The 14,597-nt window shown below is 41.9% G+C and overlaps 1 protein-coding gene across 8 annotated transcripts in view; it reads right to left on the bottom strand.

Moving 5' to 3' along the window:
* Positions 1–720: 720 nt before the first annotated feature.
* Positions 721–14,597, bottom strand: part of kmt2cb (lysine (K)-specific methyltransferase 2Cb) — a 93,374-nt gene continuing 79,497 nt past the window's right edge. For all 8 annotated transcript variants that reach the window (XM_077555663.1, XM_077555668.1, XM_077555664.1 and 5 more), the window contains 9 exons: positions 13,791–13,895; positions 12,586–13,690; positions 12,357–12,493; positions 11,630–11,772; positions 11,085–11,259; positions 8,723–8,839; positions 8,551–8,624; positions 7,969–8,077; positions 721–2,580 (listed from right to left, as the gene is read on the bottom strand). In XM_077555663.1, coding sequence (XP_077411789.1) covers positions 2,488–2,580; positions 7,969–8,077; positions 8,551–8,624; positions 8,723–8,839; positions 11,085–11,259; positions 11,630–11,772; positions 12,357–12,493; positions 12,586–13,690; positions 13,791–13,895 — 2,058 coding nt within the window. In that variant the 3' untranslated portion in view covers positions 721–2,487. The remainder of the gene's footprint in view (positions 2,581–7,968; positions 8,078–8,550; positions 8,625–8,722; positions 8,840–11,084; positions 11,260–11,629; positions 11,773–12,356; positions 12,494–12,585; positions 13,691–13,790; positions 13,896–14,597) is intronic.

Genomic DNA, 14,597 nt, shown 5'->3' with positions numbered 1-14,597 from the left:
CAAAGCATGTTTAACTAGAAATGTATGATAATTAAAACAAAGTCCTCCTCTAAGTCCAATAATCAGGCTTCAGTAATGACATCAAATTCAAATTAAACTAATCTTACTTCCCTCCGATGAGACGCTTACAAGGTCTACATCTGACCTTGCAGGGTTTCTTCACAAAAACCTTGAAGATGTTATGATTTTCTCTTTTCAGCAGATATACTATACTAACCGGACACAACATTAGGTACAGTAATAGCTGTATCACAATTTCTCAAAGAATCTCAAGCACTGTTTTGATTAATAGTGTGGCTGCCGTGAACACGGGTTTGACTTTTTGTTTAGGGTAACACAACACACGGCATGCAATGTATTGTGTATTAATTACCAGATGTGATTGAACAAACCAAGCAAGTGACTTGCTGTGGTGACCCCTGATAGCACACACCAAAGCCACAAACACCACAACTAGCCTTCAGATATTCATTTGTATTTTATTTATTTGTTTGTTTATTACCCAGCCTCCATTTGTTCATTGAAAAACTCACCTTTTCGCTGCTTCAGTGCTCTGCCACCCCCAATGTATTGCCTTGGTGCCAAGTAAGTAGCTATGTTGAAGTGATTTGAGGAGCATCATTGTGAAAAGGTTAAGGCAGATAAAAAAAAAAAAAAAGTTACTGAAAACATGACCTGTGCAGTTGATGACGGTTGGGTATGCACATGCACACGGTACGCTAACATGTAAAATAGTTTATTTTTGTAAATGTTTCTAAATTCAATTCCACAAACTCCGTACTCTGTACACTCCAAAAGGCATTTTCAAAAACAAACAACAAAAAAAAAGGGAGGGGGGGGGGGGGGAGAAAAAAAGGGACTACTTTACATGACCAAGAAAATGCAGCACAAACACACTGGCAGGATGATGTCATATACAAGAGGAGGAAAAAAAACATTCAAGAAACAATTTTGTTACAACCATTCATTGAGAAAATATATACAATTGAGTCTTCGGAAAGTTAAAAAAATACATGCCATATACATTACAAGTTCTAAGACTGTCTTCAAAATTTTACAGTCCACTTGAAATTGTGCACGCAAAAAAAACGTTTCCATTTTCTACGCATGTGACGTGTAACTGTGTGTCAGTATAAGAAATAGTTCTGATTAAAGACAATGCCATTTCTATCCAAAAGAAAGAAGCGACGGTGACTAAAGTTCCCCGGCAATTCTTTGTCGCAGACGCACACACAAACGCGCAAACACACACACTCTGGTTTGTCAAAGTCGTCATCATCAAACACTTGCACCTTATTTTAAAAGCAACATAAAAAACAACAAATATACGTCGGTGTTCTTATTTGTGTTAAAAAGTTAAAAAGTTGTCCTTTTGGGTTTGAAAACCTAATTCACAGTTCATTTAGAATCAAACCTGATTAACAGCTAACAGACGCAGACAATCTGTCGCCGTTTGGTGACTTGATATTTTCATTCTGCGACTGATCATTGAGCAACAAAAATAGCATTTTCTCATGTTTGCTTGAGTGGTTAAAGTGTGTGTAAGTCACAAAACACTACAGCTACAATACCGTACTTTTACAACAAAAATACTTTGTGAATTATTGTGATTATATTACAAATTCTGTACACAATCATAATATATACTCTCAAAACAGAAATAACGTTCAATCTTAAATAAATTTCATTGACAAACAGAATAGGAAGGAGAAGAAGAAAAAAAAAATGTAAAAACACCCAACATCGAGAAGGTTAAGGTAGTATTTGGTCGGTTATTCCTATACTTTTTCTTTATGTACATTTATACAAAAAAAAGTAACAGCATGTCTTCTTCTAACTTCACAAACAAATCTAGCCTTCTTCAACTCGTCATCACGTAGAGAATCAAATTCATTCACTCGGTAATAAATACAAAATTCCACACAAATCACATGACGGAGACCTATGATAAAACTGACTCATGGAATCAAGTATTTTTAAAGTTGTGTGTGTGTCCATATTTTTTTTTGTCTTTTTTTTTTTTTTTTTTTAGTGCAAGTTAATATTCCCTTCGCAGTATTCATTGCTGTACATTCCTCATTCAGTGATGTCTACATTTAGTCATACACGCAGTACAACACACGCAAAAAAAAAAAAACACAAAAAAAAAAGGGCCTGCCCTTAGTAAGCAATAAGGCCGCACGCTGCACAGTGCTTTCTCATTCGTTGGTGAATTCCACACCCCGCGTAAGCCACACACGCACATTTACAGACACACAGACAGAGGCGTCGCAAAATGACGGCCTCGCACATATGGCACACGTCGCATCTTGCTACTCGGTTCCATTCACCTTCATCCAACTCGGATGCCTTCTGCCCCTTCACAAAACCACTTCAGTGTGAAACTGAGCTTTTTTCGGCATCTGCAGGCGAGAAGCAGGGAATGCTTGTTTTTTCTTCTTCTTTTTTTTTTTTTTTAAAGGTTTGTCATTATCGGCCTCTCTTTGCTCAGTAGATCCACTTCCTGCATTCTGGAGTGCCGCAGTGGCACACCACCTTGTGCTGACTGGCGACGGGGTCGAACTGGTGGTCGAAACACAGCTGTAAAGTGAGAATGAGAGAGCAGACGCGTGAGTCACAGCTCGGGTTTCACGTTTCCCAATTTGGCTGGATTTACACTGGAGAGCAAAATAAATAAATTAATAAATCGGAATTGTCTCACTTTAACTAAGTGGCACAATTGGGATGTAAGTCATGGCAACATAAGGTGAAAACAGGGTTAAGCAGGGCCTAGGCGAAAGTGTAGATTGTAGCCCCCCCGCCCCCATTTTGATGACAATTGACGGTAAACTTCGAAAATTGACGAACTTGACGGAAGGGGGTTCTCATCCGTCAATACATTTCGGCAATCCGTCAATGACAGATGTCCCATTTTGGTGATGGATTGGCAATGACAGAACATTGACGGATGCCCACTTCAAATGGCAAAAACATTGACGGACGCTTATTCTGCTGAGCAATGGACAAATGACCGATTGATGGTTTATTGCGGATATTTTTTGGAACCTAACCCCAGCAAAAAATGAGGGAACACTGTATAACATTTTATTTTAGAAAACGGGGGGAGAAATATTTAATCTTTTTTTTTTGCCCTGCAATTTTGTGCCCTCTCCACAAGGTGGCGCCCGAGGCAACCACTTAGTTTGCCTATGCCCAGGGGTTAAGTTAACAAATTTGCTCCCAAAAACGTATAAATACGTTCTATTTTAAATGTTTAAGTGTCCCAAAGATGTATATCTATCCTTTTTTTTTATGCTAGATTATACAGAAGGCTTTGATGCAGCCTCTCAACTGCAAAGGACAGTTGAAGAAATGGTAGTTATTACACAAACGGGCAGCAGGTGGCAGCAGAGTAAGATAAACCAGGGCCATTTTGAAAAAAAATCTTTTACTCACATTTCTCAATAGATTTGTGAATAATGATGAAACTTAGCTGTATTCTAAATGCTAATTGCTGCAAAACGGAAACAGAAATATTTTTTTTTGATGAATAAAGAGACTAATCTTTCTTTTGGTAGGTTCCATGGTTTTATAGAAATAGAAGATAATATTCTGTGGGCCTTGCAAAATCAGTCTAAATCCAATAAACAGCAGGGAGCAAAGGAGGTTGCTTCAGTGAAAACGGCTGGGAGTCAATGAGTTAAAAGATTTTTGTCTTAAGAAATGTCTGTCATGGTATCTAATGTGTGCCGTAGTTTGCTTGCGCCTTATGAGCACGCGGCCACAACAAAAGGGTTCATCATATACTGTACTAGTTACAGCAGCAAAATAAATAACTGACCAGAATTCTTCCTTTGGCTACAACGCGATGCCGGATTGAACTTGAAGGTAGTTAGAAGCAGAAAGTTTCCACCTGGTTTGCTGCAATGAACATGGGGTACGTTTCTAAAGTTCACTCTGACCTCCGATAGTGTGTGTGTGTGTGTGTGTGTGTGAGAGAGAATGGGAGAGGGAGAGCGAGCGCCTCACCCTTTTAATTTCCATACTCAGTCTGTTATAAAGCAATCAGCAGTAAGTGCTTGAACTGCTTCCTTTACTTGTACTGCAGGACGCACTACATTTTTTTTGTGGGGCACTCTGAGTCACTGAACGGCACATTCCGAGTAAGAGGGGGATTTTGGGTGCGATAAGCTTTTTTTATGATGCATTTTTTGGACTGGTATGATTCATATTTTGGAGCTGCGTATAGTCGGAAAAATAGGCTAATTTATCATTAAAGTAGCACAAAAGAGCATTTGTTTTTTGTTGATTATGGCAGCACCTTTGGACAAAAGCGGTATTGTTTTCCCTTTAATTTCCCTTAACTCTTTCACTGCCATTGACGTTTAAAGACGTCAAGTAAAAACCTACGGAGCACTGCCAAAGACGTCATCCAATGATTTTTTTTTTTGAAACGGGTAGAGGAAACCCTTCCGCATGTCTGGTGAAAGTTTCCAGCCGGTCTGTTGTGCCTAATGACTAGTTTTGGCCCCTAGAGGGCAGCAATGACTCTCTTTTGACAAGATCGGGTGGGCGTCAGTAGTATAAAAGGCCAGGCGGGGCTAGAGCGTCGAGGAGTAGACGAGAATTGAGGAGAGACGAAAAATGGCGACCGACGGTAAGAAGCAGCTCACGCTTGATCGATTTTTTGAAAAAGGAGAAGCATCAACCAGTGCTAAAGTGCACCTTTATGACGACCGTGATGATGATGGTGATAAGGAGGTTGACGCCAAAGCTGCAGCGTTGACGCGGCGGCAGCTTCGTTCACGTCCTAAGGCCTCAGAGGCTAGCGGTGCTAGCGCTGGAAAACGTCGTGCACAAACGAGCACTTCTGCACGCGAGGACGTTAAATCCGGCCAGTTGACTTCCTGCAGCTCTTCATCACAGACGAACTTCTGCAGCACATTGCTGATCAGACAAACTTATTTGCACGTCAGTCAATGCAAAAACGGGCTGAAAGTCAGCCACACTGCAGGCGTCGTGCTTGGAAGCCAGTGTCTGTCTGAGCTCAAAACGTTTTTTTTGCACTCCAATTCCTTACTGGGTATATAAACAAGCCCAGTATCGAAATGTATTGGACTCAGGACGAAATAGAGACGACACCATTCTTCAGTCGCGCGATGCCTCGAAACCGCTTCCAGCTCATCTGGAGTTTCCTGCACTTCAACGACAACGAGACACACAGTTCAGACGACAAACTATTTAAAATTCATCCTGTGTTCAATCACGTTGTAAGCAAGTTCAAAGAACTGTTTCAACCGGGCAGGAATATCTGTATTGATGAGGGAATGATGAGTTTTCAGGGACGTCTTTCTTTCAAGGTGTACAACCCCCAAAAGCCGGTCAAATATGGGATCAAATCGTACATTTTGTGTGACTCCCAAACCGGCTATTGTTTCAATATGCAACCCTATGTTGGCATTAGTTGCTCTCTCCCCGATAAAGTGTTCAACTTACTGGATCGTCTGCCAGGAAATGGGTACACACTATTCATGGACAATTTTTATAACTCTATTGCTTTGTGTGAACGTCTCCTGGCAGCGCGTACCAGTGTTTGTGGAACGCTGAGGAAGAACAGGGGTGAACCCAGTGAGATAACGTGCCTAACCAACACTGGCCTTGGGGTGGGGGGGAAACTGGTAAGGCACAACACAAATGTTTTGATTGTGGCATGGCAGGACAAACGTCTGTTGAGGATGGTGACATGATGAAATGCGGACAGTGGAGGTGTGGCGGAAGGCACAAAAAAAAAAGTGCCTTTCGAAAAACCAATTTGTGTTGTGGACTACAATTCCAAGATGAATGGAGTGGACAAGATGGATCAAAACATCTCGTACCACCCATTCACACGGAAAACCAAGTGGCACAAAAAGTTTGTTGCCTATCTTTTCCAAATATGCATGTTCAATGCCTACATCTTGTACAAAAAAAAATAATCCTGGGACGAGTCAACCTTTTTTGGAGTTCATCCAGCAGGTGGTGAGAGGGTGGCTGTTGCCACAAGACCAGGAGGAAGTTGGGATGGAAGAGCATGAGGAAGCCAGACAAAATACTAGGTCACCGTATTTTGATCCTGAAAGCCGACTTGATGGTAACATGGCCAAACACACGCTGGAACACATGCCTGCTACTTCCCGGAAAAAAAAAGCCAGCAAGAAGGTGTCGGGTCTGCATGCGAAGGGGCATTCGCAGTGAGACAAAGCTGTGGTGCAAATCTTGCAGTGTCCCCTTGCACGCAGGCGAGTGTTACACTGTTTACCACACAAACGTAAAATTGATGTAGTTCAAACATCCACACAATTGTAAATAATCACACATGCACAGTTGTACACCTTTGTAAATAGTTTGTCAAATTGTTTTCTATGTAAATAAACTGTTCTTTTGCTATAAAAAAAAGACTTTTTCATTGTTGGTGGTACTGTTTTATAGAAGTAAAGCACTATTTAGGTGTTTGTGGCATCATTCATGGCCAAAAAGAAGTGTAGAATTCACTAGAGTGCATGAAATAACTGTTTCACAAAAAGCCGTTTTTCTCCGCTTTTTGTTTAAAAACAGAGAATTTCGGTGAAAGTTACCATTTTCTATTGTTGATTACTGAAGAACAGAATAAGCTAGAAACAAACTTTTTTTTCTGATGAAAGATGAGAGTCCAATCTTTCATTTGGTAGTATGTGTGTTTCCATAGTCCAAACAACATTTTCTGTGGACCTTGAAAGATCAGTCAAAATGCTTAAATCGGCTGGCAGTGGGGACAACCCGTTTCTGAAAACGTCTGGCAGTGAAAGAGTTAAAAGAACCAAATTTCCCATGAGGCCAAGCGCAGATCATCGTGAAATCCGGACATCCAAGGCGTCCGCAGTTGGACTGAATTACATTGTTTCCAGTGGCTATTTTCTATTTTTTTCTTTATACAGCACTGTAACGTTTCTCAAGTATGTTAACAGCAGACGGTGTTTGTAATCTTACCTTTTTTATCGTACACGCAAACGGCTACACCCCCACTCCCTCCCTTCCCGCGATGCATTCACAAGCATTCGTAAACAAGAAAGAACACAACTTTTCAGTGTTGCGTGACTGGTCGGGTCAGTCTGGATAAATGAACTATCAAGCTGATGTCTATTTATTGCTACCACACAATTTTCCAATACCTAACATTAGCATAATTATTTTTTATTTGAGCATGGAAAGCTACCTTCTAAAAAGAGCAGAGTCCCCGCAAAGGCAGCGTCGTTTGGAAATGCCGTGACTTCCGCCTCGCTTCGCCTGTACTGTGCTTTTTAACCACATCCAGGTAGGCTTTTTATCATCATTATTATTGTCGCCTCAGACAAAAATCTTAGTTTCTTGAAGTGTTTTGTAGTTTCTGCATAACAGCAATCGCGCATAGATGTTTGACTCAACTTCCGTCTGGAACGACTGGGGAAAAGACGTATGCTGTAAAGCAGTCTGCATGTTTGTAGTTTTTTTGGTGTGTGGCAGAGTTCACACCGTCCACCTCAAAGTTGTTTAGTGCCAGTAAAAATGATACAGACCCCCTCAGGCCATGACAAAGGATTCATTAATCTAGCTTTAAATCAATGTTTCATCAGCAGAATTATGAGAATATGAATTGAAGGCTCAAATCGTATTTAGTGTTGCTTTAAAGGGGAAGTCAACCTTAAACATTTCCTGACAACAATATGTGATATGTGACCACAATAGTCTAAACATGACATTCTGATTAATATTAAATCTGTGGAATACGAGTTATGCAGCAAAACCCAGACGTTTTTATCCATCTCAGGAGGCGACCAATCACAGCTCACCTGTTTTCTGAAGCTGAGCTGTGATTGGTTGTCCTGAGCAACTGTGATACCATTTTCACTCGACAGCAAGTGGCAAAATGGCTGCCTTCTAATATTGACAAAATACAACACAACACACACACACACACACACAAAGAATATCCACCTCCTCTCCCCTTTCAATTCGGCGGATGCAGCTGATGATGATTTTGTAACCCCGTTCAAACGTTACCACCTCGGCAACACAGTTTGGGGCACAAGAGTGGTTGACGTACCTGTTAAAGAAAAATGTCATCAGTTTAAAACCAATGTGAGCATTAATGGTCAGGCTATTTTTAAATTTTACATTTAGAATAGCTGCAAAGAGTTAACCGAAAAACGGACTTCTCTGCCAAGCTTTATGCTGTGCGTGACCTTTAACCTGTATGATTGTACAAGTGAGAAATGTTTCGTGGGAAGCATTATGCCTGTATAAACATGCAACAAGTAAGACAGTCGAGCATTTTCGATATTCTGATCATATATAACACAAGATGCATTCAATGCGACATCCCGAGGCAACCCGCCTACATGTGTTCAAGGTCAGGGTCATGAGTGCATTGAGACTAAATAGAACAGCCAAAGGCCTCAGACTCATCTTTCTGCATAATAAATGATACACCGAGTGCTTAGTTTAAGTATGTAAGGCATTCCTAATGAACACCCTAAAAGCAACAGTGTGGTATTAAAGTGGTAAAATGTCACGTACCTGGCGAGTCCTCCAGATCTAGTCGCATCGACAATATGCTCGCTGTCGATGCGGAACATAAACACAGCTCGATTCTGGAAAGGAGACGGGTAAAAAAAAATCAATAAAAAAAAATCACCATTTTGTTTTGTAAAAGTAGCCTACAGCTGATTCACAGTGAAATGTTGTTTACTTGAGATCTATAGACCCTGTCCTTCCTGATGGCGACTTCATTACGGAGGACGGTTCCATTGTACTCGATCACCATTGTTTGTTTTTCCATGTCACGAGCCGCAAACAGCCCGAGACCCTGCATACAAAAGTCCTTCTATAATACAGAGTAATTCTAGTCCTTAATTTGTATGATATAAATTCTAGGAAATATCAGCACACACAGTTTGTTGTTCTCACAAAGAAATTATGTTCACGGTTGTTTGTTGATCATGGTAATAGAATATCAGTCAAAAAAGTGTAAAAAAGAAAAGCAATCTAAAACTCGAAAACATTTTGCTCATTTCATTGATCTCACAGTCAGTGGCAAACACAACTCAGTAAGAATTCTGGCTCCCACAGATTGGTCGATGCTTATGTGGTACACAGCTGTGCACATTCAAACAATTACCAACACGCCTTATTTCAACTGCACGTCAATCGCGACACCCACGGGAAGAATAAAGATGACCTGCACAAAGCTGGAATAAACCACAAAACATCCTAAACCAGCAAAAGGCTTGATGAGACGTCATCTATTGGTGCCATTATTCCAAAGTGGTAGACTAGACACACATATGACTGTGAAACTGCCCACAGTCTGGAGCACCATGCGAGATCTCGTGGAATGGGGATGGGATGATCATGGAGAACCATAACAGAACAGTCTCAAAGTACATGACAGGCTCTTGTTCATGGTCTGAAGGCAATTGAGACCTCAGTCACCAAGAAAACAATAACACCTGTGCCTTGATGGAATGGAATTTTGCAGTGGCCACAAGGTCCCCCCCTACTCAAGGAGGCAGGGCTGCAACCAAATAAAAAAAATTGTAGCAGGAATAGGGATGGGAATTGAAAACCAGTTCTTGTTTAGAACCGGCTCCCAGTGTTTCAATTTCTTGGCATCGTTTGCCGTTTTTGCTACCAATTCCCTTATTGGTTCCATGTGGGTCGATGACGTCACCACACGCGCGAGTCGCACGACATTTCCGTCCGCGTCGAGCAACAAAAATGGCGCCTCGCTCGAAAGTTTGTTGACATCTTCCAAGAAAACAACAGGCCAACTTGCAATGTTTGCAAATTGGATATTTTGTCTAAGGGAGAAAACACTATGCAAGAGCATTTGAACACACAGCATGCGATGACTGCCGTTTTGTTTGTTGACCGCTCCGGAGTCCGGGTAGGATCAACACATCAGCAAGCGTTCTCTCCTATCAACACTCCAGGTACGGGTAGTAACTATATTAAAGCTAGTTTGCCTTTATGTGAAACGTGCTGTTATTAACTGCGGATTTTAAATCCCGTATCTCACTTAACGGCGCCGGCTTGCGAGGGTAAATGACGCGGCCCGCGAGTGTTGTGTTGTTTTTTTCATCAGGGTTCATTCAAGATTGCAAAGCGTGCAAAGATGTACATACCGAACCATGACGTGAAAGCAACACTCACTACTTCCACACGACCACACTGACTCACGGGAGTCACACACCAGTCTACTTGCAGCGTTTCTTTTGACTGAGACAGGGAAGAGTTTTTGAGTTCATCTTAGTGTTAAAATGTTACTGCAGTTGGACATTGTCACAAAAAAAATCTAGGTTGTATTTTGTAAATTTCTACAGAAAATTTGTTTTAAATGTAGGTTTTTTTTTAATTGTAGTATTTTTTCTTTCTTTCTTTTTTGGGGACCCCATGGCATCCCGTTGAGTCCTCGAATGTGGACCTTAAAACGTCACTGTTGGGTTTGTAAGGCCATGTTATTTTTAAACATGTCTCTTAACAGACATAAAAAAGTGAATGCTAATCTATGTATATTTATCTCAAAAAAAAAAAAAAAAGGATCATAAGCGAATCGATAAAGAATCGAATCGTTAAGCAGAATTGAAAACGGAACCGTAAAAATCTTATCAATTCCCATTCCTAGGCAGGAAGTGAAGCTTCAAATTTCCAAGCGGTAGCTAATTAATAAACTAAAAAGGAGTGGACCAAAATTCCTCCTGAGCTATTGTGCAAAGTCAGTGACCAAATACAAGAAGCGCCTCAGCGCTGTACACAAAAGTACTAATTACCTTTTGCTTGGGAATTAGACACATACTTCACTAAATAAAACACACATTTTCTAACTTATATGTTGTTGTTTTTAAAACACATTTTTGACAGATATTCTATTACCATGCACAATAAACAACCATAACTATTACAGACAGTTTATTTCTTTGTAGGTGAGAAAACTTAATTCAGCAGGGGATTACAGAATTATTTCTACTATGGTATCGCCTTTAAGGACAATATCGCTAACCTATCAAACAAGTGTGTAAGACCAGTAAAAGCTTTGAGGTTGTAAAACTCACTTGGATGCGGGAGCGGGCCAGGTAGACGTTGGCTCTCCACTCACTCTTCATCCAGCGGTACTGTGAAGATCTCGGGTGCACTACTGGGGTCTTGCTGTGGGAGGCGCCACTTTCTCCCTGGGCCACATTCTGGTTTGACCTGGCAGTGCCGCCAGATACAGCCTGCGCCTGTGGTCTTTAAAGGAACACATATTCATTCAATGTGAAAATATAAAATACAGAGGGTCCTCTGTACGATGGTATCAAGGTTAAGTACAATGACCAATAAACTATTTTGAGCAATAGCATAAAAAAAAATTGTAGTCACGCAGCTCAACACTTAACAGTTATTTATTTGATTGCCTTATATTCTATGCTAAGAAGTTTTTTTTCTATACAATATTTACAGTAGTTATGACTTAGCTGCTGCATTGGCGTAGGCTAGTGACAGACTCCTGATATATAGACTACTTATGTTAAAGTTCAGTTGACTTTGCCATCATAGGAAAGGAATGGCGTCGTAAACAGGGGACCCTTGCAGTGATGTTACTTTCACCAAATATTACCTGATGACCAGAGAGGTGCGAGGAGAGCTTGTTCTTGGCTGGGCCCTGGCACTACCAGTTGGATTGAACACGAGAGGCAGCTCCATGAGAGGGTTGCGCCCATAACGGAATGAGTATCTGTCACAAGCCTCCACACCAGGGAGCTGAAATAAAGAGTGAAACATTTGAGTTATTGTAATTGTTCACTGGTATAAAAGTCAACGTCTGACTGCCACATCCTCATTTTATGTGGCCTGTGAAAGCAGATCATGCGCATCACCTTCCATGACTCTTCAATGTAAAACCATTGTCATATTGTTGCTGCTATGTGAAAAACAATTATGTCAATTTTTGTCTTTTTTTTTTTTTTTACATTTTAAGTTTTTTGGGATGAAACTGAATGCAAACATTTCAAAAAGGTAGAAATGTAAAAAAATAAAATAAAAAATAAAAAAAATGGACAAAGTGTTTTTCACATAGCCACAATATGTAATAAATAATAACATTGAAATACTGCAAGCATTATTTTAAAACCCTTAACTTCTGATTTTATAATTAGCTAGCCATCGATTTGTGTAAATCTAATCTGATGAGGCAATACAAAATATATATAACCTATCATAACAACCCTCTGAGCAAAACCATGCCTACAATGTGGCTCTTAACTAAAAATCAGTTTGACACCCCTGTTACAGTATAGTTTCACAATCTGCATATGACTGTCGATAATGTCAGAGCTTCTACAAACCGATTCAGTGATCTTGGCAACAGCAGACGCCGTGAGCCCAAACAGGTCCTCCCCTTTAAGGTAAACTGGGAAGAGCTTCAATGTGCCAGTTTCAGTTCTCTTTTCCGAAACAGGACCCAGAACCTTATCCCACACTCCTAGTAGGGAGATCAAAACAGAACCATTTTAAGAAGTTAAAACACATTCACTGCGGCTTTTTAAATATCTTGCCAGGATTTTGAAGGCAAACCTTTAGCAGAGGTGTCCGTCAGGACCAGATCTTGGTAGCCCTGTTCAACGACTCTGATGGTAAACTCGGGTTGTCCATCTTTTTCCTCGACAGAACAGATGTAACGGCAACGGCGGTTGCCATGGCGCATGCTCCAGTATATACGACAAGCCTCGTAACCGACTGGAAAGATGGCGGTCGTGGAGTGGAATGCTGCCATTTGCGTGGGCGTGAGTTGGCCGATGGCGTGGAGCACCACGCTGCCTATCCGGAAGGTGTAGCCCAACTCGGGCTGCTGCACAGCTGTGGCCATCTGGCGCACTTCGTCCCTTTGGACGTAAACGCGCCGAAAAACGGCGAAGCAGCGCAGTTCGTGCTCCAGAGCATGTCCGGCCGTGCCCCGTGGTCTGTGGGCGTGGCACAGCATGGTCTTGTCCTTAAAGAAGGTGCAATGGGCTTGCAGGGCGCAGGTGAAATGGTAGACGTTGGTACAACGCAAGCGGTGGCAGCCGCTGGTGGCGCCCGTCTGCTGGCAGTAGACGCAGCGCACCGTTTGGCCCCGGCGCAGCGCGAGCTCCACGTTGATCAGGGCGCCGGCTTGCGTCTCGTACACCTCTGTGGACCACAGGGCGCAGTTGAGGTGCACCCACACGTCCAGGTCTAGATTAAGCAAGCGAGCGGGACCGTCGGTGATTCCATCTCCAAACTGGTGGCAGAAACAGCAGCGCCTGTGATCCCGCAGTGAAATGGGAGGCCGCAAGGAGGCGCCGAGTTTCTTTAGGAGGTCGTCAATCTTATCTTCATCTGGGAGTTGGGAGTTTCCTCGAGGAACCACAACTTGAACACTCCACTTCCTCCATCGAAGACCCTTTGGTCTCTTTACCTGATGCCAAGTCTCGTGGGACCTTGGCCGGGCCTTCAGCTTCACCGTCACTTTGATGGCGTCAGACCTGGCTGTCTCACCAGCCATGGGAAAGGGGATTGGAGGGGTGGACGGGGGAGAGTGTTTAGGCTCAAGCTGGGCGAGGCAATGAACATCCATTGAAGACATGTTGTTGTTGTACTGGTGCTGCGCTTTGGAAAAGATCTCGGTCTGATCCGAGGCAGCACGAAGGGTTAGTGATTCCTGGGGGGGATAAAAAAAAAAATAGGGGTGATACACAAGGAAGAATGACGATTTATCGCACTCACTATGGTCTGTGTTGCCTATGCATGTAGTTACAAACCTTTGATTCTGTGAATGACCTGGACTGCATTGGTGAGGAGCAGTAAAGAAGGAAGCAGTTCTGACTGCAGAAAACCAGCTCATCTTTTAAACGGCCAACAGATTCCTGAGAGAAATGTGTCCAAAAATTTAGAATTTCAGAGGTGAACGAAATCAAAGCTCGACATCTGACAATGATTGAGCTCAACTCATGCTAAAAGTAAAAGTAGGATAAAAACACAACTTAAAACAATAAGTTATTCATAAGTGCCTCAGTACTCCACTGCACATTCGCACAACGTGTGATGGTTCTGCCACAAGATTCCACGAGTGACCGAGTTACGGCCACAGGCTTTGCAGCGATTCAAAATTTAAATTGCATTTGATTTGGCGACATAAATTATAGCCAATCAAAAAGGCACAGAAGATCTCACACAGTCGAATAATAAATCTCCAGGTTATAAGTGATCGCCGGGACACAGTGATAAAAATAAAGTGCAGGTCCTCAACCGAAAAAAAAAAAAAAACTCAATGGGTTCCAAGAGGCTGTTTGTATGCCAAATTGTTCCTAAGTTTCACTTTGGTCTTTGGGGCCGAAAGTTAACATCTCAGCCTGATGCTCTTTACCGGCTGAGACCTCGGGAAAAAAAAAAGAGAAAAAAAGGGCACGATGATAATAGGAAGCGAGGAAGTTGGCATACATTCCTGGTGAGTGGATTAACTTCTTTACAGCTGTTGAACTGTCAACCAAGATAGCATTTAACAGCCAACACAGATCACCAGATTGATCTTAAAACGAACTTAAAACTTACCAGCTAGCACCTTAATT

The sequence above is a fragment of the Vanacampus margaritifer genome, chromosome 2 (assembly GCF_051991255.1).
Source record: "Vanacampus margaritifer isolate UIUO_Vmar chromosome 2, RoL_Vmar_1.0, whole genome shotgun sequence".
NCBI classification, from domain to species: domain Eukaryota; kingdom Metazoa; phylum Chordata; class Actinopteri; order Syngnathiformes; family Syngnathidae; genus Vanacampus; species Vanacampus margaritifer.
The sequence above is the reverse complement of the archived record's forward strand: the minus strand, read 5'-3'. Positions and strand labels throughout refer to the sequence as shown.